Source organism: Salvelinus fontinalis, chromosome 2 (genome assembly GCF_029448725.1).
Source record: "Salvelinus fontinalis isolate EN_2023a chromosome 2, ASM2944872v1, whole genome shotgun sequence".
NCBI lineage: Eukaryota > Metazoa > Chordata > Actinopteri > Salmoniformes > Salmonidae > Salvelinus > Salvelinus fontinalis.
Window position 1 is genome coordinate 12,111,343 of NC_074666.1, and position 26,551 is coordinate 12,137,893.

Here is a 26,551-nt window from a genome sequence, read left to right on the forward strand (position 1 = left end):
CATTTTGCCACAACTTTGGAAGTATGCTTCCGGTCATTGTCCATTTGGAAGACCCATTTGCGACCAAGCTTTAACTTCCTGTCTTGAGATGTTGCTTCAATATATCCACATAATTTTCGCCCCTCATGATTCTATCTATTTTGAGAGTGCACCAGTCCCTCCTGCAGCAAAGCACCCCCACAACATGATGCTGCCAACCCCGTGTTTCACGGTTGGGATGGTGTTCTTCTGCTTGCAAGCTGCCCCCTTTTTCCTCCAAACATAACGATGGGCATTATGGCCAAACAGTTCTATTTTTGTTTCATCAGACCAGAGGACATTTCTCCAAAAAGTACGATATTTGTCCCCATGTGCAGTTGCAAACCGGCTTTTTTAAGGGGGTTTTGGAGCAGTGGCTTCTTCCTTTCAGGTTATGTTGATATACGACTCGTTTTACTGTGGATATAGATACTTTTGTACCTGTTTCCTCCAGCATCTTCACAAGGTCCTTTGCTGTTGTTCTGAGATTCATTTGCACTTTTCGCACCAAAGTACGTTAATCTCTAGGAGGCACGACGCGTCTCCTTCCTGAGCGGTATGACAGCTGCGTGGTCCCATGGTGTTTATACTTGCATACTATTATTTGTACAGATGAGCGTGGTACCTTCAGGCGTTTGTAAATTTCTCCCATTGATGTACCAGATTTGTGGAGGTCTATAATTTTTTTTCTGAGGTCCTGCCTTATTCCTTTTGATTTTCCCATAATTCCAAGCAAAGAGACACTGAGTTTGAAGGTTGGTCTTGAAATACATCCACAGGTACACCTCCAATTGACTCAAATGATGTCAATTAACCTATCAGCTTCTAAAGCCATGACATAATTTTCTGGAATTTTCCAAGCTATTTAAAGGCACAGTCAACTTAGTGTATGTAAACTTCTGACCCACTGGAATTGTGATATAGTGAATTATAAGTGAAATGATCTGTCTGTAAACAATTGTTTGAAAAAATTACTTGTGTCATGCACAAAGAAGATGTCCTAACCGACTTGCCAAAACTATATTTTGTTAACAAGAAATCTGTGGAGTGGTTGAAAAATGAGTTTTAATGACTCCAACCTAACTGTATATTTACCCCCCCAATAATATGGTGGATTGGAAATGATGCAGACAATTACATTGTTGGAATTAACAATCTATCCGCAATATTAAAGCTGATCCTTCCCTTGAAAAAAAAGAAAAGAAACCCATGTCTGTCAGAGCTATAGACTAGGCCGAAGGATTGCAGTCAGTCAGTATGGCAGAGAGTCTTTGTGCTAGTGGGGATCACCAGGTGTGCCTCTCACTCAGTCTCAGTAATAGCATGTCTACAAAAGACCCCATAGAGTCCAAGTTACCCTACAGACAGACCCGGACCCAGGCCTCTTTGCCAGCACTGGTAATCATATCTCAATACACCTTTCAGTAGCTCAATCATACCGCATAAAGCCAATGATAAAGGGCCTTGGTGACCTGCATTGGATGAATGGTGCTGACATATGGCACAGGTGTACGTCTCTGCTGAGTCCTGCATTTATCTGGCTGGTTTCTTTGTGCAACAGTTTGGGAGATTCTGTCTCATTTGGTCTTGTTGTATGGCTTATTTTGTGTCGGAGTCTGCTGATGAATGTGTGGGTGGGGGTGTGCGTACGTGCACCTGTACGTGTGTGTGCGCGCGTGTGACTGTGTGTGTTTGCGTTTGTCTGTACGCCCTTGTGTGTGTGTGTGGGCGCCTGTACGTGTGGGCGCCTGTACTTGTGTGTGTGTGTGTGGGCGCCTGTATGTACGTGTGTGTGGGGGTGCCTGTATGTACGTGTGTTTGGGGGTGCCTGTATGTACGTGTGTGTGGGGGCGCCTGTATGTACGTGTGTGTGTGGGCGTCTGTGTCTGTGTGTGTGTGTGTGTGTGTGTGTGTGTGTGTGTGTGTGTGTGTGTGTGTGTGTGTGTGTGTGTGTGTGTGTGGGGGGGCGCCTGTATGTACGTGTGTGTGGGGGTGCCTGTATGTACGTGTGTGTGGGGGCGCCTGTATGTACGTGTGTGTGTGGGCGTCTGTGTGTGTGTGTGTGTGTGTGTGCACGCTCGCTCGCACGTCCATTTTTCAGTAGGTCAACCTGACACAGCTTCCAGGCACTGTGTCTAGACTAAACATGACCAATGGAACAGGCTGCCATGCCAATGATGCCAAAACAATAGCCTATGGCAGCAAGCACCCGGCCCGGCTCTGTCCTGTCGGTCAATTAGTAACAAAATGTGCCCCTCCGTCCTATCAATTTTATGAACAGACACACAGAGAACACATAACAAAGGATGTTTTTTCCCCCTCTTCATTGTATTGGGTTTCAAAGAGCACAGAGCATCAGAGCGTGCTCAGATCTCAGCCATAGTGCCCACCCAGGGTATGTCTATGTTTTGAAACACACGTGCCCATGTTGTTAAAGGCTGAATGAAAATGGCCAGAAACCCAACCCAAACAGAAACAGTGTGTCACCTTATGGTAAAGGAATACAGTTGAATTAGCAGGTTGGCTGAATCTGGCACATTTACAGAAATGTTGGTCATCAATGTGCATTGTCCCTGTCGAGTAATGTTAAAGACTCCATTTTGTTCGATTTCATTTGAACCATGGTGGGTCCTAAGAGGATTAGTCAGGTCAGCTGCTGCTTAATAACAGGAAGGAATTCCAATCTACTCCACTTCTGTTCCAGACTGTTCTCACCAGGCAGGCTTAATGAGTTAGTGTTGAGGAGAGGGAACGTTCATGTAACACGATAATCAGCAGCAGCTTTTGTCTTGTTAGTTGCTGTACACTACAGTACATTTTATGAACCTATTTGACTATTTTCTTCATATATTAAACCAACTGTCACCCATTTCACCATCTTCTAACCTCGATCAAATTCCAGCAACAAAATTCCTTACACCATTTTAAAGTAATATTGTAAATAATGTATGTGTGTGTGTGTGCGTGCGCATGTGTAGTGTAGGACTCATTGAATGTTGAGGGGTGAATTATCTAGCCAGTGTGTGTAGCTGCCTGCGTGTGTGTGAACCTGTCTGTGTGTATGTGTGTTCCTACTGTACCTTGCTCCTTCCTGACTGTGTTGTTAAGCTGTGTGTTCCCACACGGCGGTTTACTCCTCTCTGTGTGTTATTGGAGCTTCAGAAACCATCTGCTGTTCCTTGGGGGGGGGGGGGGGGGGGGAAGTAGTGCACCACTTTTGACCAGGGCCCATAGGGGGGGAAGTAGTGCACCACTTTTGACCAGGGCCCATAGGGGGGAAGTAGTGCACCACTTTTGACCAGGGCCCATAGGGGGGGAAGTAGTGCACCACTTTTGACCAGGGCCCATAGGGGGGGAAGTAGTGCACCACTTTTGACCAGGGCCCATAGGGGGGAAGTAGTCCACCACTTTTTACCAGGGCCCATAGGGGGGGAAGTAGTGCACCACTTTTGACCAGGGCCCATAGGGGGGAAGTAGTGCACTACTTTTGACCAGGGCCCATAGGGGGGGAAGTAGTGCACTGTATTGGAAATAAGGTGCCATTTGGGACACTCAATTTGTCATGGGTATGGGGCATACGGTGAACAGCATGAAGAGCCTGGGCTGGATTCATGTGATGATTTCTGTTCTGTGTTCCAGGCTGAGTACTGTCTGTTGAGGTACAGTTCAAAGACAGCGGTTACAGGAATGTAGCCAGAAAACATGGTTGTTTGATTAAATGGTGGCTGGGCGCCGATAGTGTACCAGTTGAAACTGGCTGCTTATAAATAACATTACAGTAATGATTGTTGCTAGACTGGTTTTCTTAAAAATGGCATAGAGTCATGACTTTAGCTGGACTGATTTTCTTATAAATTACTTTAAGGTTGCACATTTTGGGGAATATTCAGAGGTGGAAACTTTCCATGGGAATTAATGGGAATTAATGGGAATATATGGGAATTAATGGGAATTAACAGGAATATATGGGAATTAACGGGAATATATGGGAATTAACGGGAATATATGGGAATTAACATTAATACCAGTTAAATGTAAATGTTTTTTTGTGTTGGATATGTTTACCATATCATATGGTGACCTTCACTTGAACTTTGTTGAACTCTGCATCCAGCAAATTAGTTGATAAAGCATGTCTGGTTGGAGGGGTGTATGCTGGGCAAAGAACATTCAGAAATCTCTTCCAATATACATTACCTGTGAGCAAGAGAGGTGAACCAGTTGCATACACAGCTCGAGCAAGACATTCATCAGCATTTCTCTGACTACGTTGCTCCATTGAGTCAAACAAACTTCTGATTCCAGGAGAACCATGAGCTGTTGCTATCGATAAGGTGTCTGATTCATCATTTTCACCTCGAATAGAAGTAGAGGGACTTTTGTCAGAGGTTGCTTGTTGTGAGCGCTGAGGGAACTTTATGCACTTGGCCAGATGATTCTGCATCTTTGTTGCATTCTTCACATATGATTTGGCACAGCATTTGCAAATGTACACAGCTTTTCCTTCTACATTAGCTGTAGTGAAATGTCTCCACACATCACATAGTGCTCTTGGCATTTTCCTGTAAAGATTATATATTGTTTTGTAAAGAAACAACAAATACAATTCCGTTTACAGATAAATAGTTAAGCTGTTAGATTAAACAACTCCTTTGTAAAATAAATGTTTTAAAATGAAACATGTATGAAACAGGTGAATTAACACTCCTCAGTTAGCAGGCTCAAGCAAGCTAAAGCCCACATGGTAGCAGAAATTGTTAACAAGTTAGAAATAATTTAAACACACTTTGCTCTAGGCTACTCTTTACCAGTTAAAAATAATGTATGTCATATAAAATATATTCACCCCACCCAGAATTGTAAACAAAATTTACCAGAAAGCATGTAGTCCTTGACTCAGACAGTGTAGTAGTGTGGGCTCAATAGCTTCTCATTAGTGTGCAAGATCTTGAGAATCAGCTGTACATGTGATGAAAGAATGCACTCTGCATGCAGAGGGTTGCAATTCCATTGAATTGGAGATAGTTTAACCAAAATATGCCACAAGACCGAGAATTGCCTGATGTGTATCCCACAACAAAAGGTTCACTGTTATAAGAAAACTTTTTTTGATGAGTTTAAGCAATTTACCGGAATGTTTCTGACCCGTTGCAACCATAAATGACACAGTAATGACCGTAGCTGGACTGAGTTTCTTATAAATGACACAGTAATGACCGTAGCTGGACTGATTTTCTTATAAATGACACAGCAATGACCTTAGCTGGACTGATTTTCTTATAAATGACACAGCAATGACCGTAGCTGGACTGATTTTCTTATAAATGACACAGTAATGACCGTAGCTGGACTGATGTTCTTATAAATGACACAGTAATGACCGTAGCTGGACTGAGTTTCTTATAAATGACACGGTAATGACCGTAGCTGGACTGAGTTTCTTATAAATGACACGGTAATGACCGTAGCTGGACTGAGTTTCTTATAAATGACACGGTAATGACCGTAGCTGGACTGAGTTTCTTATAAATGACACGGTAATGACCGTAGCTGGACTGAGTGTCTTATAAATGACGCAGTAATGACCGTAGCTGGACTGATTTTCTTATAAATGACACGGTAATGACCGTAGCTGGACTGAGTTTCTTATAAATGACACAGTAATGACCGTAGCTGGACTGAGTTTCTTATAAATGACACGGCAATGACCGTAGCTGGACTGAGTTTCTTATAAATGACACGGTACTGACCGTAGCTAGACTGATTTTCTTATAAATGACACAGTAATGACCGTAGCTGGACTGATGTTCTTATAAATGACACAGTAATGATCGCTAGCTAGTAGGGCCGGGACAATACCAGTACCACAATATTTGTTCTATGGCAAACATGAAAACACGAAGCTGACCAAACTCTTTGGTCCTTTAAAACCTTTTGTATGTAAAATATGATGTGCTACAGCTTGGAAAATAAAGATATGTGACTCTGGATGACAACATTATGATGTTTGTTTCCAACATTAAATCCACTTCGTGTTTTGTTTCCTTGCCACGATACAGGTATCATCCCGACCTACTAGCTAACTAGCTAAGCAGATAGCTATGTGACCTGTTAGCAAAGATTACAATAAATAACCCTATCATCTGTGGTGTTAGCAAGCTAGCTATATTAGCTACTATGCTCACTAGCTGGCTAGATAAACATGGTGCTAAGATATCAGGTGGGAGCTAGTAGCCAACGTAGCTAGCTAACGTTAGCTGGTTATCATATTGTACATCTAACTTTGTCTAACATTATCTATTTACTGCTGTGCTGATCTGACCAGCCGCAAGCATATTCATAAATTGGATGTTGATAGTCGGATTAGATGATCGTTGTAATAGAGAACAAAGGAATTGTTTTAAAATAGCTAAATAAAGGTTGGCAATAGGTTTAGCGACCTAACAATGTTTATGTACCAAGAAAGCTGTAAATCAGTGTGTGTGTGAGCGTTCTCACTTCTCGAACTATGGGCAGATTTGAGTCATTCAGACAAGAACGCTCATCGTCGTTGTCATATGTTTTCCTACCCTCGCTCTCCTTGTTAGATATTATGCACATTTATGTCTTGGTAGAGAGTGTCATCGGCATAGCTAGTTATCGTAGTAGCAGTAAACCGCAGCGAGTGATATGAGCAATGGAGAAATCTGAAAGGGAGCGGAGTTAAAGCCTTGCTCTATCCTATTGTAGCAGTCGATCAAGTTACAACCCGCTCATTTCTAGACAGACGAAAAAGCAAGTTGAGTTGATTTGAATTTCATCCTGGCAGCTGAGTTGTTTTAGAAATGCATTCTGACGGCTAAAAAAATATATACAGTGGGGCAAAAAAGTATTTAGTCAGCCACCAATTGTGCAAGTTCTCCCACTTAAAAAGATGAGAGAGGCCTGTAATTTTCATCATAGGTACACTTCAACTATGACAGACAAAATGAGGGGGGGAAAATCCAGAAAATCACATTGTAGGATTTTTTATGAATTTATTTGCAAATGATGGTGGAAAATAAGTATTTGGTCAATAACAAAAGTTGATCTCAATACTTTGTTATATACCCTTTGTTGGCAATGACAGAGGTCAAACGTTTTCTGTAAGTCTTTTACAAGCCTCTCTCATCTTTTTAAGTGGGAGAACTTGTACAATTGGTGGCTGACTAAATACTTTTTTGCCCCACTGTATAATGTTTTCCCGATCACAGAAAATGACTAAACAATACGACACATCATGACGTTGTACCCATTTGAATGGATAAATGTTCTTTTATATTCTCAAACTAACCACACTGCCTATGTGATGTCCTTCCATGCAGGTATGACATCCTGGACTGATGCCTCTATGCAAATGTTGTTCATCAGTAGGCTCATATAAGTCCCAAATGGAAGACAAATTGTTATCTGTAGCACCATAGACTCCACTGATCAACCAAAACAAGCTCAATAACTCAATGCACACACTCCTATTTAATATGCATTCACCTGTATTGTAAGTAGGCTTTTGCCTTCTTCATTTACCCAGGTTAAGAGATTTCCCATTCAAATACAATTATTACTATTATGTTATGTAGTTAGATTGGTGAAACACATTTAAAAATTGAAACATGAATGGCTGTCTCTGGGAAATGTCATCAACATCATCAACATTTTCTAATTGAATGATATTGAATATCGGCCATCGGCTCCTTGACCCCCCAAAAATCGGTATTGGCATCTGCACTATAAAATCTTAGTAGGTCGGGTTCGCCCCCAGGCTCTGTCGCAGCCGGCCGCGACCGGGAGGTCCGTGGGGCGACGCACAATTGGGCCAGCGTCGTCGGGGTTAGGGAGGGTTTGGCCGGTAGGGATTTCCTTGTCTCATCGCGCTCCAGCGACTCCTGTGGCGGGCTGGGCGCAGTGCACGCTAACCAAGGGGGGCCAGGTGCACGGTGTTTCCTCCGACACATTGGTGCGGCTGGCTTCCGGGTTGGAGGCGCGCTGTGTTAAAGAAGCAGTGCGGCTTGGTTGGGTTGTGCTTCGGAGGACGCATAGCTTTCGACCTTCGTCTCTCCCGAGCCCGTACGGGAGTTGTAGCGATGAGACAAGATAGTAATTACTAGCGATTGGATACCACGAAAATTGGGGAGAAAAGGGGATAAAATTAAAAAAATAAAAATAAAAATAAAATCTTAGTAGGTCGTTCTCTAATTAAAAGTGTTAGCGCAAGTAATGTATCAGTATTTATGTTTACAAATTAGCTATGACAGCCAATGAATATATAGCACAACTTTGGATTTCACCCCCGTCTCATAATCGAATGGTTTAGACCTTTTGGGAAATTTTGACACTCGGATTGAACATGTGCGAAATCAGGAATAGGCCTACCTTGTTGGTCAGCATGCTACGAGGCTACGGATATTACCTTGTTGGTCAGCGTGCTACGAGGCTACTGATATTACCTTGTTGGTCAGCGTGCTACGAGGCTACTGATATTATCTTGTTGGTCAGCGTGCTACGAGGCTACTGATATTGCCTTGTTGGTCAGCGTGCTACGAGGCTACTGATATTACCTTGTTGGTCAGCGTGCTACGAGGCTACTGATATTACCTTGTTGGTCAGCGTGCTACGAGGCTACTGATATTACCTTGTTGGTCAGCGTGCTACGAGGCTACTGATATTACCTTGTTGGTCAGCGTGCTACGAGGCTACTGATATTGCCTTGTTGGTCAGCGTGCTACGAGGCTACTGATATTACCTTGTTGGTCAGCGTGCTACGAGGCTACTGATATTACCTTGTTGGTCAGCGCGCTACGAGGCTACTGATATTGCCTTGTTGGTCAGCGCGCTACGAGGCTACTGATATTGCCTTGTTGGTCAGCGTGCTACGAGGCTACTGATATTACCTTGTTGGTCAGCGTGCTACGAGGCTACTAATATTATCTTGTTGGTCAGCGTGCTAGGAGGCTACTGATATTACCTTGTTGGTCAGCGTGCTACGAGGCTACTGATATTATCTTGTTGGTCAGCGTGCTAGGAGGCTACTGATATTACCTTATTGGTCAGCGTGCTACGAGGCTACTGATATTATCTTGTTGGTCAGCGTGCTACGAGGCTACTGATATTATCTTGTTGGTCAGCGTGCTACGAGGCTACTGATATTACCTTGTTGGTCAGCGTGCTACGAGGCTACTGATATTACCTTGTTGGTCAGCGTGCTACGAGGCTACTGATATTACCTTGTTGGTCAGCGTGCTACGAGGCTACTGATATTACCTTGTTGGTCAGCGTGCTACGAGGCTACTGATATTACCTTGTTGGTCAGCGTGCTACGAGGCTACTGATATTACCTTGTTGGTCAGCGTGCTACGAGGCTACTGATATTGCCTTGTTGGTCAGCGTGCTACGAGGCTACTGATATTGCCTTGTTGGTCAGCGTGCTACGAGGCTACTGATATTACCTTGTTGGTCAGCGTGCTACGAGGCTACTGATATTACCTTGTTGGTCAGCGTGCTACGAGGCTACTGATATTACCTTGTTGGTCAGCGTGCTACGAGGCTACTGATATTACCTTGTTGGTCAGCGTGCTACGAGGCTACTGATATTATCTTGTTGGTCAGCGTGCTACGAGGCTACTGATATTACCTTGTTGGTCAGCGTGCTACGAGGCTACTGATATTACCTTGTTGGTCAGCGTGCTACGAGGCTACTGATATTACCTTGTTGGTCAGCGTGCTACGAGGCTACTGATATTACCTTGTTGGTCAGCGTGCTACGAGGCTACTGATATTACCTTGTTGGTCAGCGTGCTACGAGGCTACTGATATTACCTTGTTGGTCAGCGTGCTACGAGGCTACTGATATTGCCTTGTTGGTCAGCGTGCTACGAGGCTACTGATATTGCCTTGTTGGTCAGCGTGCTACAAGGCTACTGATATTGCCTTGTTGGTCAGCGTGCTACGAGGCTACTGATATTACCTTGTTGGTCAGCGTGCTACGAGGCTACTGATATTACCTTGTTGGTCAGCGTGCTACGAGGCTACTGATATTACCTTGTTGGTCAGCGTGCTACGAGGCTACTGATATTACCTTGTTGGTCAGCGTGCTACGAGGCTACTGATATTACCTTGGGTTGTTCGGCATACGAAATGACTTTTAGTTCAATGACTGTCACCACAGTTACATGCAGTTCCACACTGAAGACGAGGATGCATGAGGTATTTTCTGAAGGTAGAAAGAAAGTCATTTCTACAATTCGTAATGTTTGAATTGATATCTGACAGATCCAGCAGACCGATGCCCTCCTATCTTAAACATTTGAACCAGGGACCGATGTGAATCGTTACATCCCTTCTAAATAGGGCACTACTTTTGACCCGAGCCCTATGGGGTATCATTTGAGACTTGGGATGATGTCACTGTTCCTAGAAGCTCCGGACATTCCATCCTATCAACCAGATAGATCATAGGGATGTGTACCATAGGACATTTAGCACAGGATATGATTGGACCCTTATTCAAATGCTGCGGTCATTGAAGCCTTCTAATGGGTATTGGTTTTGGGGGATGAAGGCCGGTCTGTGTCTTATAGAAGTCCCCTAGACAGCTCTAGTACCCTTACTTTAAGGGTACTAGAGCGACTCTAGTCTACCCGTAAATCAAAGGTTGTGCGACGGACGGACAACTTTGGTTCCAAATAAATAATCAATTGGCTTAGCTTGGCTTAGCTGCATGTATAGTCAGTCTGAGAGCTTGGCTTAGCTGCATGTATAGTCAGTCTGAGAGCTTGGCTTAGCTGCATGTATAGTCAGTCTGAGAGCTTGGCTTAGCTGCATGTATAGTCAGTCTGAGAGCTTGGCTTAGCTGCATGTATAGTCAGTCTGAGAGCTTGGCTTAGCTGCATGTATAGTCAGTCTGAGAGCTTGGCTTAGCTGCATGTATAGTCAGTCTGAGAGCTTGGCTTAGCTGCATGTATAGTCAGTCTGAGAGCTTGGCTTAGCTGCATGTATAGTCAGTCTGAGAGCTTGGTTTAGCTGCATGTGTAGTCAGTCTGATAGCTTGGCTTAGCTGCATGTATAGTCAGTCTGAGAGCTTGGCTTAGCTGCATGTATAGTCAGTCTGAGAGCTTGGCTTAGCTGCATGTATAGTCAGTCTGAGAGCTTGGCTTAGCTGCATGTATAGTCAGTCTGAGAGCTTGGCTTAGCTGCATGTGTAGTCAGTCTGAGAGCTTGGCTTAGCTGCATGTATAGTCAGTCTGAGAGCTTGGTTTAGCTGCATGTATAGTCAGTCTGAGAGCTTGGTTTAGCTGCATGTGTAGTCAGTCTGAGAGCTTGGCTTAGCTGCATGTATAGTCAGTCTGAGAGCTTGGCTTAGCTGCATGGTTTAGCAGTCAGTCTTTGTAGTATCAGACAGCAACCCACATTGTCTGCAACTCTAAAAAGTGTTATTGGACAGTTGGTTTCAGGAACACTTAAGAGTAAGAAAATAGATCAGATTTTCGCTTGTCTGTTTCGACCTTGCCTTGCCAATCTGCACACTTCTGAGTGCCAGCCGTGCCAATCTACACACTTCTGAGTGCCAGCCGTCTGTCCTTTTACGTACGTTAATCCATCAGGGTCCTCTACATATTTCACACAACACTTTATTGGATTCTATTATGTTCTATTCTATTTAGCTTCACTTGTATTGTGAGGCTCATTTGTCTGCTGTTTATTCCCCCGGTTGTGTTGTTTGTGTTATAATGTCTTAGGAATGACACACACACATTGTTTGGAATGATTTTGTTGAGACCGCTAATGGTTAGAAACAAAGATGGTGGTGTTTGTATAGAACCATGTAGAGAATGAGTTATCTACAGAATCTATGTACACGTGAAGAATCCATCAATGTACGTAACTGGAGCTTGTTCCTGCCTCCCATATGCACCCTATCCCTAAGAAAAGTAGTGCACTATATAGGGAATATGGTGCCATTAGGCTCTGGTCTAAAGTCGTGCACTATATAGGGAATATGGTGCCATTAGGCTCTGGTCTAAAGTAGTGCACTATATAGGGTGTAGGGTGCCATAGGGCTCTGATCTAAAGTAGTACACCGTAAAGGGAATAGGGTGCCATAGGGGTCTGATCTAAAGTAGTACACCATAAAGGAAATAGGGTGCCATAGGGCTCTGATCTAAAGTAGTGCACTATAAAGGGAGTAGGGTGCCATAGGGCTCTGCTCTAAAGTAGTACACCGTAAAGGGAATAGGGTGCCATAGGGCTCTGACCTAAAGTAGTGCACTATATGGGTGTAGGGTGCACTATAAAGGGAATAGGGTGCCATTTGGACTCTTGAGAAATTGCACATTTGGAATGTGTTGTTTTGTGAAGAAGACCCTGTATGTGTAAATCGGACATCAATCAGGCATCAGACACAACGCTAGTGTCTGTGTTACATCTCTTCTGTGATGCTCTCTGTCTTTCTCAGGCTGAAATGTGTCTGTGTTACATCTCTTCTGTGATGCTGTCTCTGTCTTTCTCAGGCTGGAATGTGTCTGTGTGAGAGCTCTTCTGTGATGCTCTCTCTGTCTTTCTCAGACTGAAATGTGTCTGTGTGAGAGCTCTTCTGTGATGCTCTCTCTGTCTTTCTCAGACTGAAATGTGTCTGTGTGTGATCTCTTCTGTGATGCTGTCTCTGAGTCTTAGATCTGTTCATAACATTGGCCAATATACACTGAGTGTACAAAACATTAGGAACACCTGCTCTTTCCATGACATAGGACTGACCAGGTGAATCCAGGTCAAATATATGATCCCTTATTGATGTCACTTGTTAAATCCACTTCAATCAGTGTAGATGAAGGGGAGGAGACCGGTTAAAGGAGGATTTTTAAGCCTTGAGACAATTGTGACATGGATTATGTATGTGTGCCATTCAGAGGGTGAAAAGGCAAGACAAAAGATTTAAGTGCCTTTGAACGGGGTATGGTAGTAGGTACCAGGCGTACTGGTTTGTGTGTCAAGAACTGCAATGCTGCTGGATTTTTCACACTCAATAATTTCCCGTTTGTATCAAGAATGCTCCACCCAATGAACATCCAGCCAACTTGCCACAACTGTGTGAAGCATTGGAGTCAACATACAATGCATTCCGAAAATATTCAGATCCCTTGACTTTTTTCCCTCGTCAATTTACACCCAATACCCATAATGACAAAGCTAAAAAAATAAATAAATAAAAAGCAATTCAATTATCACATTTACGTAAGTATTCAGACCCTTTAGTCAGTACTTTGTTGGAGCACCTTTGGCAGCTTTGGACTATGACCATACCTTTGGACTATGACCATCGTGTTCTTTGTCACCTCCCTGACCAAGGCCCTTCTCCCTCGATTGCTCAGTTTCGCCGGGTGGCCAATTAATTTAATTTACAACAGGTGGACTCCAATCAAGTTGTAGAAACATCTCAAGGATGATCAATGGAAACAAGATGCACCTGAACTCAATTTCGAGTCTTATAGCAAAGAGTCTGAATACTTATGTAAATAAGGTATTTCTGTTTTTAACTTTTAATACATTTCCCAAAAATTCTAAAAACCTGTTTTTGCTTTGTCATTATAGGGTATTGTGTGTAGATTGATGAGGTGGAAAACTACTACTACTAATAATAATTGAAAAAGGCTGTAACATAACAAAATGTGGAAATAATACTTTCCAAATTCACCTCAGGCCAGCATCCCTGTGGAACACTTTTGACTCCTTGTAGAGTGCGTGGCCTGACAAATTGAGGCTGTTCTGAGTGTAAACGGGGGTGCAACGCAGTGTTAGTAAGGTGTTCTTAATGTTAAGTACTCAGTGGAAGTATTTGTTTCATAAAAGTAGGTCCAGATCAGGGTTTTCCAACCCTTGGGTCATTTTTATGTATCATAATTCTTTGGCTGACAAAGAAAATCAGCTCCAAGTGATTTTAATTTTGGAAATCTGTTCCAAAGTATTCTCACGCAAAATAGAGAGATATACATGTGATCTTATACAAATGTAAGCAAGGTTTGAAATTACTATGTTTAAGTCAAATATTATATCTGTTTTGGGCTTCTTGCATTCAATTTGAAGTTATTTGTAATTATGTCCTGGCCTCCTGACCATCTGCTGAAAAGAAAATTGTCCCACGGCTGAATCTAGTGGATGATCCCTGGTCTGGATTATGTGGATCGAAGACTATGACAAATATAATGCCCTTAATAGTGCAGCCAGTCTTGTGATACCAGTCTTGTGATACCAGGATGTGATACCAGAATCCTCTGATCTTTATAAAGACTCTAAATAGCCCTGTTGCCTCCCCTTTTCCTCTCTCCCTCCAGTCTATTTGCACTGCTGTCCAAGAAGCACAACAAGGTCTTGGAGCAGGCAACCCAGTCTCTGAGAGGTCCCCGGGGGGCAGACGACACCTCTGTACTGCCTGACTACGTGAGTACTGCAGCTACTGATTTGGTCGTTGAAAAATCTAGGCTTATCCCAGTTATCTTTTGATTCAATGGTGGGACTACTAGGGAAATTGACCTCACACACAAAGTGAATGCTGATCCCCTGGGCCTGCACCTCCAGCCATGTCTGGATCTGAGTGTCTGGGTTTGTGTCTAGGTCTGACTGTCGTCTCTCACTGAGTTCGCATCTGCATTCGTGGTGCGTGCCGTGTGTGTCTTTGTGTCTGGGTGTGTGTCTGGGGGGATGGGTGAGGGCGGGGGTGTGTGACAGGAGGGAGGGTGTGCGTCAGATGTCGGGGGGGTCCCAATGATTGCTCCCTGCAGATGAGATGGAGTAGCTGAGGTGTGTGCCTGGTTATCCCCCCCACACAAAGACAAGCGTAAGGAAAGAGCCCCTCACCCGGTCTTCTCTTTACCCCCCCCCCCCACACATAAACACAGACAGGCATAAGGGAAGAGCCCCTCGCCCTGTCGTCTCTACCCCCCCACACAGACAGGCGTAAGGGAAGAGCCCCTCGCCCTGTCGTCTCTTTATCCCCCCACACAGACAGGCGTAAGGGAAGATCCCCTCGCCCTGTCGTCTCTACCCCCCCACACAGACAGGCGTAAGGGAAGATCCCCTCGCCCTGTCGTCTCTACCCCCCCACACAGACAGGCGTAAGGGAAGAGCCCCTCGCCCTGTCGTCTCTTTATCCCCCCCACACAGACCGGCGTAAGGGAGAGCACCTCGCCCTGTCGTCTCTTTACCCCCCCACACAGACCGGCGTAAGGGAAGAGCCACTCGCCCTGTCGTCTCTTTATCCCCCCTCACAGACAGGCGTAAGGGAAAAGCCCCTCGCCCTGTCGTCTCTTTATCCCCCCCAGACAGACAGGCGTACGGGAAGAGCCCCTCGCCCTGTCGTCTCTACCCCCCCACACAGACAGGCGTAAGGGAAGAGCCCCTCGCCCTCTCGTCTCTTTACCCCCCCACACAGACAGGCGTAAGGGAGAGCACCTCGCCCTGTCGTCTCTTTACCCCCCCACACAGACAGGCGTAAGGGAAGATCCCCCCGCCCTGTCGTCTCTACCCCCCCACACAGACAGGCGTAAGGGAAGATCCCCCCGCCCTGTCGTCTCTACCCCCCCACACAGACAGGCGTAAGGGAAGATCCCCTCGCCCTGTCGTCTCTTTATCCCCCCTCACAGACAGGCGTAAGGGAAAAGCCCCTCGCCCTGTCGTCTCTACCCCCCCACACAGACAGGCGTAAGGGAAGAGCCCCTCGCCCTGTCGTCTCTTTACCCCCCCACACAGACAGGCGTAAGGGAAGAGCCCCTCGCCCTGTCGTCTCTTTACCCCCCCACACAGACAGGCGTAAGGGAAGAGCCCCTCGCCCTGTCGTCTCTACCCCCCCACACAGACAGGCGTAAGGGAAGAGCCCCTCGCCCTGTCGTCTCTTTATCCCCCCACACAGACAGGCGTAAGGGAAGATCCCCTCGCCCTGTCGTCTCTACCCCCCCACACAGACAGGCGTAAGGGAAGATCCCCTCGCCCTGTCGTCTCTACCCCCCCACACAGACAGGCGTAAGGGAAGATCCCCTCGCCCTGTCGTCTCTACCCCCCCACACAGACAGGCGTAAGGGAAGATCCCCTCGCCCTGTCGTCTCCACCCCCCCACACAGACAGGCGTAACGGAAGAGCCCCTCGCCCTGTCGTCTCTTTTGTTTGGATGCCTCTTTCATGGCCCTTATCCCTCCCCTTGTTTCACCCTGTGTCACACGCTGGCTGGAAAAGACCATTGCTATGTCTAGAGTCGTCGAAGCTGAATTAACCTCCGGGCAATGATATCACTTCCCCCAAACATGACCCTCCCTGGTCACACAGTGTTTTGTAAACGTCTGTATTAATTATATCATGTTTTCTATATGTCTGTGTGAATTATATCATGGAAGGTTTCCTCCAAGCTCCCAACAATAAGCTGGCCGGGGTCGTATTCACTAGCAAAAGAAAACTAAAAACTAAAACAAGAATTTGTTATTGGTTAATTTCAAGTAGTACCCTGTTTGTCAGATTTCTTATGTTTGGTGCCTGATGAATATGACCCTGGTCTCCGTAGAAGCAGTTGTGATCTCAGGGATATTGTTGTTCCTGGCTGGTATCTTGTGTCCAGTATTATGTTCTCTGAGTAACGTTGATAAGGTCTTTATATTGATGTTGCTAGGAAGGTGTAAATCCTGCAGTCTGAACATGAATGTTGTTATTCAAACACATGAGAAATTCTTCTTTCTCTGTCTCTCTCTCTGTGTCTCTGTGTCTGTCTCTCTCTGTCCTTCTCTGTCTCTGTCTCTGTGTCTCTGTCTCTGTCTCTATCTTTCTGTTTCTCTCGCTCTCTGTCTCTCACTCTCTGTCTCTCACTCTCTCTGTCTCTCTCTCTCTCTCTCTCTCTCTCTCTCTCTCTCTCTCTCTCTCTCTCTCTCTCTGCACCATTCTGCAGCAGCATCTCATCAAATTACTTGTATTTCATCTACAGTCATGGCCAAAAGTTTTGAGAATGACAAATATTAATTTCCACAAAGTTTGCTGCTTCAGTGTCTTTAGATATTTTTGTCAGATGTTACTATGGAATACTGAAGTATGATTACAAGCATTTCATCAGTGTCAAAGTCTTTTATTGACAATTACATGAAGTTGATGCAAAGAGTCAATATTTGCAGTGTTGACCTTTCTTTTTCAAGACCTCTGCAATCCGCCCTGGCATGCTGTCAATTAATTTCTGGGCCACATCCTGACTAATGGCAACCCATTCTTGCATAATCAATGCTTGGAGGTTGTCAGAATTTGTGGGGTTTTGTTTGTCCACCCACCTCTTAAGGATTGACCACAAGTTCTCAATGTGATTAAGGTCTGGGGATTTTCCTGGCCATGGACCCAAAATATCAATGTTTTGTTCCCTGAGCCACTTAGTTATCACTTTTGCCCTATGGCAAGGTGCTCCATCATGCTGGAAAAGGCATTGTTCGTCACCAAACTGTTCCTGGATGGTTGGGAGAAGTTGCTCTCGGAGGATGTGTTGGTACCATTTTTTTATTAATGGCTGTGTTCTTAGGTGAGTGAGCCCACTCCCTTGGCTGAGAAGCAACCCCACACATGAATAGTCTCAGGATGCTTTACTGTTGGCATGACACAGGACTGATGGTAGCGCTCAACTTGTCTTCACCGGACAAGCTTTTTTCCGGATATCCCAAACAATCGGAAAGGGGATTCATCGGAGAAAATGACTTTACCCCAGTCCTCAGCAGTCTGATCCCTGTACCTTTTGCAGAATATCAGTTTGTCCCTGATGTTTTTCCTGGAGAGAAGTGGCTTCTTTGCTGTCCTTCTTGACACCAGGCCATCCTCCAAAAGTCTTTGCCTCACTGTGCGTGCAGATGCACTCACACCTGCCTGCTGCCATTCCTGAGCAAGTTCTGTACTGGTGGTGCACCGATCCCGCAGCTGAATCACCTTTAGGAGACGGTCCTGGCGCTTGCTGGACTTTCTTTCCTTCACAACAATTGAACCGCTCTCCTTGAAGTTCTTGATGATCCGATAAATGGTTGATTTAGGTGCAATCTTACTGGCAGCAATATCCTTGCCTGTGAAGCCCTTTTTGTGCAAAGCAATGATGACGGCACGAGTTTCCTTGCAGGTAACCATGGTTGACAGAGGAAGAACAATGATTCCAAGCACCACCCTTCTTTTGAAGCTTCCAGTCTGTTATTTGAACTCAATCAGCATGACAGAGTGATCTCCAGCCTTGTCCTCGTCAACACTCACACCTTTGTTAACGAAAGAATCACTGACATGATGTCAGCTGGTCCTTTTGTGGCAGGGCTGAAATGCAGTGGAAATGTTTTTGGGGGATTCAGTTCATTTGCATGGCAAAGAGGGACTTTGCAATTAATTGCAATTCATCTGATCACTCTTCATAATATTCTGGAGTATAAGCAAATTGCCATCATACAAACTGAGGCAGCAGACAAATTCATATTTGTGTCATTCTCAAAACTTTTGGCCACGACTGTATATCAGTCACAAACATTTTTAACGCTAAGAAATATAGTGCTTTCACACAGACAGACAGACGTCATATTCAGTACACACAGGGTGTTTTATGCATACTACCGTACTCTACACTCTCATTCTCCGAGTGCCTTCTCCGACGACTTTTTCTTGATTACGTTCTTGTGAGGACGAGAGTGTGGAGAACGTATAAAACATTCCATTTGATAAGCACTCCCCCTACTGTATTACCTCATGCTGAGCAGCACTCCCCCTACTGTATTACCTCACGCTGAGCAGCACTCCCCCTACTGTATTTCCTCACGCTGAGCAGCACTCCCCCTTACTGTATTACCTCACGCTGTGCAGCACTCCCCCTACTGTATTACCTCACGCTGAGCAGCACTCCCCCCTACTGTATTACCTCACGCTGAGCAGCACTCCCCCCTACTGTATTACCTCACGCTGAGCAGCACTCCCCCTACTGTGTTACCTCACGCTGAGCAGCACCCCCCCCTACTGTATTACCTCACGCTGAGTAGCACTCCCCCCTACTGTGTTACCTCACGCTGAGCAGCACTCCCCCTACTGTGTTACCTCAAGCTGAGTAGCACTCCCCCTACTGTGTTACCTCACGCTGAGTAGCACTCCCCCCTACTGTATTACCTCACGCTGAGCAGCACTCCCCCCTACTGTATTACCTCACGCTGAGCAGCACTCCCCCCTACTGTATTACCTCACGCTGAGCAGCACTCCCCCTACTGTGTTACCTCACGCTGAGTAGCACTCCCCCTACTGTATTACCTCACGCTGAGCAGCACTCCCCCTACTGTATTACCTCACGCTGAGCAGCACTCCCTCTACTGTATTACCTCACGCTGAGCAGCACTCCCCCTACTGTATTACCTCACGCTGAGCAGCACTCCCCCTACTGTATTACCTCACGCTGAGCAGCACTCCCCCCTACTGGATTACCTCTTGCTGAGCAGCACTCCCTCCTACTGTATTACCTCACGCTGAGCAGCACTCCCCCTACTGTATTACCTCACGCTGAGCAGCACTCCCCCCTACTGTATTACCTCACGCTGAGCAGCACTCCCCCTACTGTATTACCTCACGCTGAGCAGCACTCCCCCTACTGTATTACTTCACGCTGAGCAGCACTCCCCCTACTGTATTACCTCACGCTGAGCAGCACACCCCCTACTGTATTACCTCACGCTGAGCAGCACTCCCCCTACTGTATTACCTCACGCTGAGCAGCACACCCCCTACTGTATTACCTCACGCTGAGCAGCACTCCCCCTACTGTATTACCTCACGCTGAGCAGCACTCCCCCCAACTGTATTACCTCGCGCTGAGCAGCACTCCCCCTACTGTATTACCTCACGCTGAGCAGCACTTCCCCCTACTTTATTACCTCACGCTGAGCAGCACTCCCCCCTACTGTATTACCTCACGCTGAGCAGCACTCCCCCTACTGTATTACCTCACGCTGAGCAGCAGTCCCCTTACTGTATTACCTCACGCTGAGCAGCACTCCCCCCTACTGTATTACCTCACGCTGAGCAGCACTCCCCCTACTGTATTACTTCACGCTGAGCAGCACTCCCCCTACTGTATTACCTCACGCTGAGCAGCACTCCCCCTTACTGTATTACCTCACGCTGAGCAGCACTCCCCCTACTGTATTACCTCACGCTGAGCAGCACTCCCCCCTACTGTATTACCTCACGCTGAGCAGCAGTCCCCCTACTGTATTACCTCACGCTGAGCAGCACTCCCCCTACTGTATAACCTCACGCTGAGCAGCACTCCCCCCTACTGTATTACCTCACGCTGAGCAGCACTCCCCTTACTGTATTACCTCACGGTGAGCAGCAGTCCCCTTACTGTATTACCTCACGCTGAGCAGCACTCCCCCCTACTGTACCTCACGCTGAGCAGCACTCCCCCTACTGTATTACCTCACGCTGAGCAGCACTCCCCCTTACTGTATTACCTCACGCTGAGCAGCACTCCCCTTACTGTATTACCTCACGCTGAGCAGCACTCCCCCCTACTGTACCTCACGCTGAGCAGCACTCCCCCTACTGTATTACCTCACGCTGAGCAGCACTCCCCCTACTGTATTACCTCACGCTGTGCAGCACTCCCCCTACTGTATTACCTCACGCTGAGCAGCACTCCCCCTACTGTATTACCTCACGCTGAGCAGCACTCCCCCTACTGTATTACCTCACGCTGAGCAGCACTCCCCCTACTGTATAACCTCACGCTGAGCAGCACTCCCCCTACTGTATTACCTCACGCTGAGCAGCACTCCCCCTACTGTATTACCTCATGCTGAGCAGCACTCCCCCTACTGTATTACCTCACGCTGAGCAGCACTCCCCCTACTGTATAACCTCACGCTAAGCAGAACTCCCCCTACTGTATAACCTCACGCTGAGCAGAACTCCCCCTACTGTATAACCTCACGCTGAGCAGAACTCCCCCTACTGTGTTACCTCACGCTGAGTAGCACTCCCCCTACTGTATTACCTCACGTTGAGTAGCACTCCCCCTACTGTATTACCTCACGCTGAGCAGCAGTCCCCCTACTGTATTACCTCACGCTGAGCAGCACTCCCCCTACTGTATTACCTCACGGTGAGCAGCAGTCCCCTTACTGTATTACCTCACGCTGAGCAGCACTCCCCCCTACTGTATTACCTCACGCTGAGCAGCACTCCCCCTACTGTATTACCTCACGCTGAGCAGCACTCCCCCTTACTGTATTACCTCACGCTGAGCAGCACTCCCCCTACTGTATTACCTCACGCTGTGCAGCACTCCCCCTACTGTATTACCTCACGCTGAGCAGCACTCCCCCTACTGTATTACCTCACGTTGAGTAGCACTCCCCCTACTGTATTACCTCACGCTGAGCAGCAGTCCCCCTACTGTATTACCTCACGCTGAGCAGCACTCCCCCTACTGTATTACCTCACGGTGAGCAGCAGTCCCCTTACTGTATTACCTCACGCTGAGCAGCACTCCCCCTACTGTATTACCTCACGCTGAGCAGCACTCCCCCTTACTGTATTACCTCACGCTGAGCAGCACTCCCCCTACTGTATTACCTCACGCTGTGCAGCACTCCCCCTACTGTATTACCTCACGCTGAGCAGCACTCCCCCTACTGTATTACCTCACGCTGTGCAGCACTCCCCCTTACTGTATTACCTCACGCTGAGCAGCACTCCCCCCTACTGTATTACCTCACGCTGAGCAGCACTCCCCCCTACTGTATTACCTCACGCTGAGCAGCACTCCCCCTACTGTATTACCTCACGCTGTGCAGCACTCCCCCTACTGTATTACCTCACGCTGAGCAGCACTCCCCCCTACTGTATTACCTCACGCTGAGCAGCACTCCCCCCTACTGTATTACCTCACGTTGAGTAGCACTCCCCCTACTGTATTACCTCACGCTGAGCAGCACTCCCCCTACTGTATTACCTCACGCTGAGCAGCACTCCCCCCTACTGTATTACCTCACGCTGAGCAGCACTCCCCCTACTGTATTACCTCACGCTGAGCAGCACTCCCCCTACTGTATAACCTCACGCTGAGCAGAACTCCCCCTACTGTATAACCTCACGCTGAGCAGAACTCCCCCTACTGTATAACCTCACGCTGAGCAGAACTCCCCCTACTGTGTTACCTCACGCTGAGTAGCACTCCCCCTACTGTATTACCTCACGCTGAGCAGCACTCCCCCTACTGTATTACCTCACGCTGAGCAGCACTCCCCCTTACTGTATTACCTCACGCTGAGCAGCACTTCCCCCTACTGTATTACCTCACGCTGAGCAGCACTCCCCCTACTGTATAACCTCACGCTAAGCAGAACTCCCCCTACTGTATAACCTCACGCTGAGCAGAACTCCCCCTACTGTATAACCTCACGCTGAGCAGAACTCCCCCTACTGTGTTACCTCACGCTGAGTAGCACTCCCCCTACTGTATTACCTCACGTTGAGTAGCACTCCCCCTACTGTATTACCTCACGCTGAGCAGCAGTCCCCCTACTGTATTACCTCACGCTGAGCAGCACTCCCCCTACTGTATTACCTCACGGTGAGCAGCAGTCCCCTTACTGTATTACCTCACGCTGAGCAGCACTCCCCCCTACTGTATTACCTCACGCTGAGCAGCACTCCCCCTACTGTATTACCTCACGCTGAGCAGCACTCCCCCTTACTGTATTACCTCACGCTGAGCAGCACTCCCCCTACTGTATTACCTCACGCTGTGCAGCACTCCCCCTACTGTATTACCTCACGCTGAGCAGCACTCCCCCTACTGTATTACCTCACGTTGAGTAGCACTCCCCCTACTGTATTACCTCACGCTGAGCAGCAGTCCCCCTACTGTATTACCTCACGCTGAGCAGCACTCCCCCTACTGTATTACCTCACGGTGAGCAGCAGTCCCCTTACTGTATTACCTCACGCTGAGCAGCACTCCCCCTACTGTATTACCTCACGCTGAGCAGCACTCCCCCTTACTGTATTACCTCACGCTGAGCAGCACTCCCCCTACTGTATTACCTCACGCTGTGCAGCACTCCCCCTACTGTATTACCTCACGCTGAGCAGCACTCCCCCTACTGTATTACCTCACGCTGTGCAGCACTCCCCCTTACTGTATTACCTCACGCTGAGCAGCACTCCCCCCTACTGTATTACCTCACGCTGAGCAGCACTCCCCCCTACTGTATTACCTCACGCTGAGCAGCACTCCCCCTACTGTATTACCTCACGCTGTGCAGCACTCCCCCTACTGTATTACCTCACGCTGAGCAGCACTCCCCCCTACTGTATTACCTCACGCTGAGCAGCACTCCCCCCTACTGTATTACCTCACGTTGAGTAGCACTCCCCCTACTGTATTACCTCACGCTGAGCAGCACTCCCCCTACTGTATTACCTCACGCTGAGCAGCACTCCCCCCTACTGTATTACCTCACGCTGAGCAGCACTCCCCCTACTGTATTACCTCACGCTGAGCAGCACTCCCCCTACTGTATAACCTCACGCTGAGCAGAACTCCCCCTACTGTATAACCTCACGCTGAGCAGAACTCCCCCTACTGTATAACCTCACGCTGAGCAGAACTCCCCCTACTGTGTTACCTCACGCTGAGTAGCACTCCCCCTACTGTATTACCTCACGCTGAGCAGCACTCCCCCTACTGTATTACCTCACGCTGAGCAGCACTCCCCCTTACTGTATTACCTCACGCTGAGCAGCACTTCCCCCTACTGTATTACCTCACGCTGAGCAGCTCTCAGCGTGAGGTAATGTAATGGTAATGTAGGCAGGTAAACATACCAAAATTAACATAGTCATTATTTATTAACGTATCATGATAAAATATTGTAGTCTGGTGTAACGGATGTGAAATGGCTAGCTAGTTAGCGGGTACGCGCTAATAGCATTTCAATCGGTGACGTCTCTTGCTCTGAGTCCTGAAGTAGGGTTTCCCCTTGCTCTGCAAGGGCCGCGGTGTTTGTGGAGTGATGGGTAACGATGCTTCGTGGGCGAACGTTGTTGATGTGTGCAGAGGGTCCCTGGTGTGCGCCGGAGTTGGGGCGAGGGGACGCCATAAAGTTATACTGTTACACTGGCATATGATATGTGAATGGGGAATATTTCATTCCAAGTCAGAAGTTTATATTCCCTCGCTTCAGCTCAAATAATGGACTCCATTGATTTCAAGAAATATTGTGTAATTTTTACCTGGTTGCATCGTATTTCTGTATATATTTTCCATTGAAGCTTGCATCAACACATGCTTCAAAATATGTAGAGAGTAAACATCCGAGAAGTGCCCTCCATACTACGTTTAACATACTTTAATATAGATTCATATTCCCACCCTCCCCGGCTTCAATTTCTGTGCTCGGAGCACGGCAGTGTGCAATTTATTTGACATGATAAATAACTTGGAAATACTCACGAGCTCTACACTAAAAACACAATTTGATACTGACAAATATACAAGTATACATGGACCAGTAATTCATTGGGGAAGCTGATATACACACAGCGGTGTTGTTGTCAGTAGACTGAGCCAGACAAGCAGGCTGTTTGGGTGGTGTAGTGTGCTGTGCTGCAGGGGGGAAGAGGAGGGGAGACAGGCGAGGAAGAGAGGCAGGATAAAGGCAGAGTGACAGGCCCCACTTTGCCATCAGGCCTCATGACTGATCTGCCCTGACGTAGAGCCACACGCTCAGACACCATCCACAGAGGAGGAGAGGAGTAGAAGGAGGAGGAGAGAGGGAAGGGAGGAGGGGAAGGAGAGAGGAAAAGGGGAAGGAGGGTGAGAGAGGTGAGGTAGGACACCCTGTCAGAGGGCAAGGAGGGGTAGGGGTGTCCTTTAGTAGTTGTTTCTTTGCAGCAATTCGACCGTGCTTCTACATCTGCATTGCTTGCTGTTTGCGGTTTTAGGCTGGGTTTCTGTACAGCACTTTGACATCGGCTGATGTAAAAAGGACTTTATATATACATTTGAGTCAAGCAGTCTCATCTGAACAGTTGATGTTGAGATGTGTCTTTTACTTGAACTCTGTGAAACATTTATTTTGGCTGCAATCTGAGGTGCAGTTAACTATAATGAACGTATCCTCTGCCGCAGAGATAACTCTGGGTCTTCGTTTCCTGTGGCGGTCCTCATGAGAGCCTGTTTCATCATAGCACTTGATGGTTTTTGTGACTGAACTTGAAGGAACTTTCAAAGTTCCTGCATTGATTGACCTTCATGTCTTAAAGTAATGATGGACTGTCGTTTCTCTTTGCTTATTTGAGCTGTTCTTGCCATAATATGGACTTGGTCTTTTACCAAATAGGGGCTATCTTCTGTATACCACCCCTATTTTGTCACAGCACAACTGATTGGCTCAAACGCATTAATTCACTTTTAACAAGGCACACCTGTTAATTGAAATGCATTCCACCTCATGAAGCTGGTTGAGAGAATGCCAAGCGTGTGCAAAGCTGTCATCAAGGCAAAAGGTGGCTACTTTGAAGAATCTCAAATCTCAAATATATTTTGATTTGTTTAACACTTTTTTTGGTTACTACATGATTCCATATATGTCATTTCCATAGTTTTGATGTCTTCGCTATTATTCTACAATGTAGAAAATAGTAAAAAATAAAGAAAAACCCAGGAATGAGTAGGTGACTGGTACCAAGTATGCTGAAAGACCAGGCAGTTCTAGTGTTAAGGCAGCACACCTATAGAAGTCTGTTTGGGTCTTTGCGTGTCAATAAAGATTCACGTCCAATAACACAGTTCTATTATAGAATGTTGTGTGTGCTGAATTTGCACGTGTAAGCCAAGCGCCACCCTTACGATCGCTGTCAAAGCTGTACAATACTGCGTTGGTAATAAGGCATTATTTGTTCGACTGAATGGGAAAACGTCTGTGTGAGCATTTGAAATTAGATCAGGATCAAAAATGTTTGATTCAATATTATTATCAGGTTCTGGGGTATCTAGCTGGCTTTAGCTTGGTACTTAGCTAAAGCAAATACAACCAGCCTGAAAACAATGACCAGTAGAAACTGCAGTCATTTTCAATATTCTTAGCAATGATTTAGGAATATTAGCTAGATATTCACTTGTTGTTCTCCTATTGAAATAACTAGATAGCCAGCTTCTTTTCATTTTAGTTTTACTTATCCTTTATTTAACTAGGCAAGTCAGTTAAGAACAAATTCTTATTTACGACGTATTGCCATTCATATTGCACTGTACAGCCTTACCTAAGGATTGGGAATCAATGAAATGGGATATCAGTCTTCTCAGTACCCAAGTGCTTTTTTCCCAAAGACTCCAAAACATCCATGTTGTATTGTGTTCCTCTGGAATAGTGGTCAATACACATAGTAGGGTGACTGGTACAATACATGTGTCTCAATTCACAGTGGTTTCAGAGTCCCGCAATAAGAGCTACGACGCTGATGTCCTCTTGTTGTCACTGAGTAGACTGAT

General features: G+C 46.5%; 1 protein-coding gene across 3 annotated transcripts in view; it reads left to right on the top strand.

Annotated features, from left to right (window-relative positions):
- The window catches only part of dym (dymeclin), a 172,617-nt gene that overhangs the window by 87,052 nt on the left and 59,014 nt on the right, over positions 1-26,551 (top strand). For all 3 annotated transcript variants that reach the window (XM_055864010.1, XM_055864019.1, XM_055864001.1), the window contains exon 14: positions 14,361-14,466. In XM_055864010.1, the coding sequence (XP_055719985.1) occupies positions 14,361-14,466 (106 nt within the window). The remainder of the gene's footprint in view (positions 1-14,360; positions 14,467-26,551) is intronic.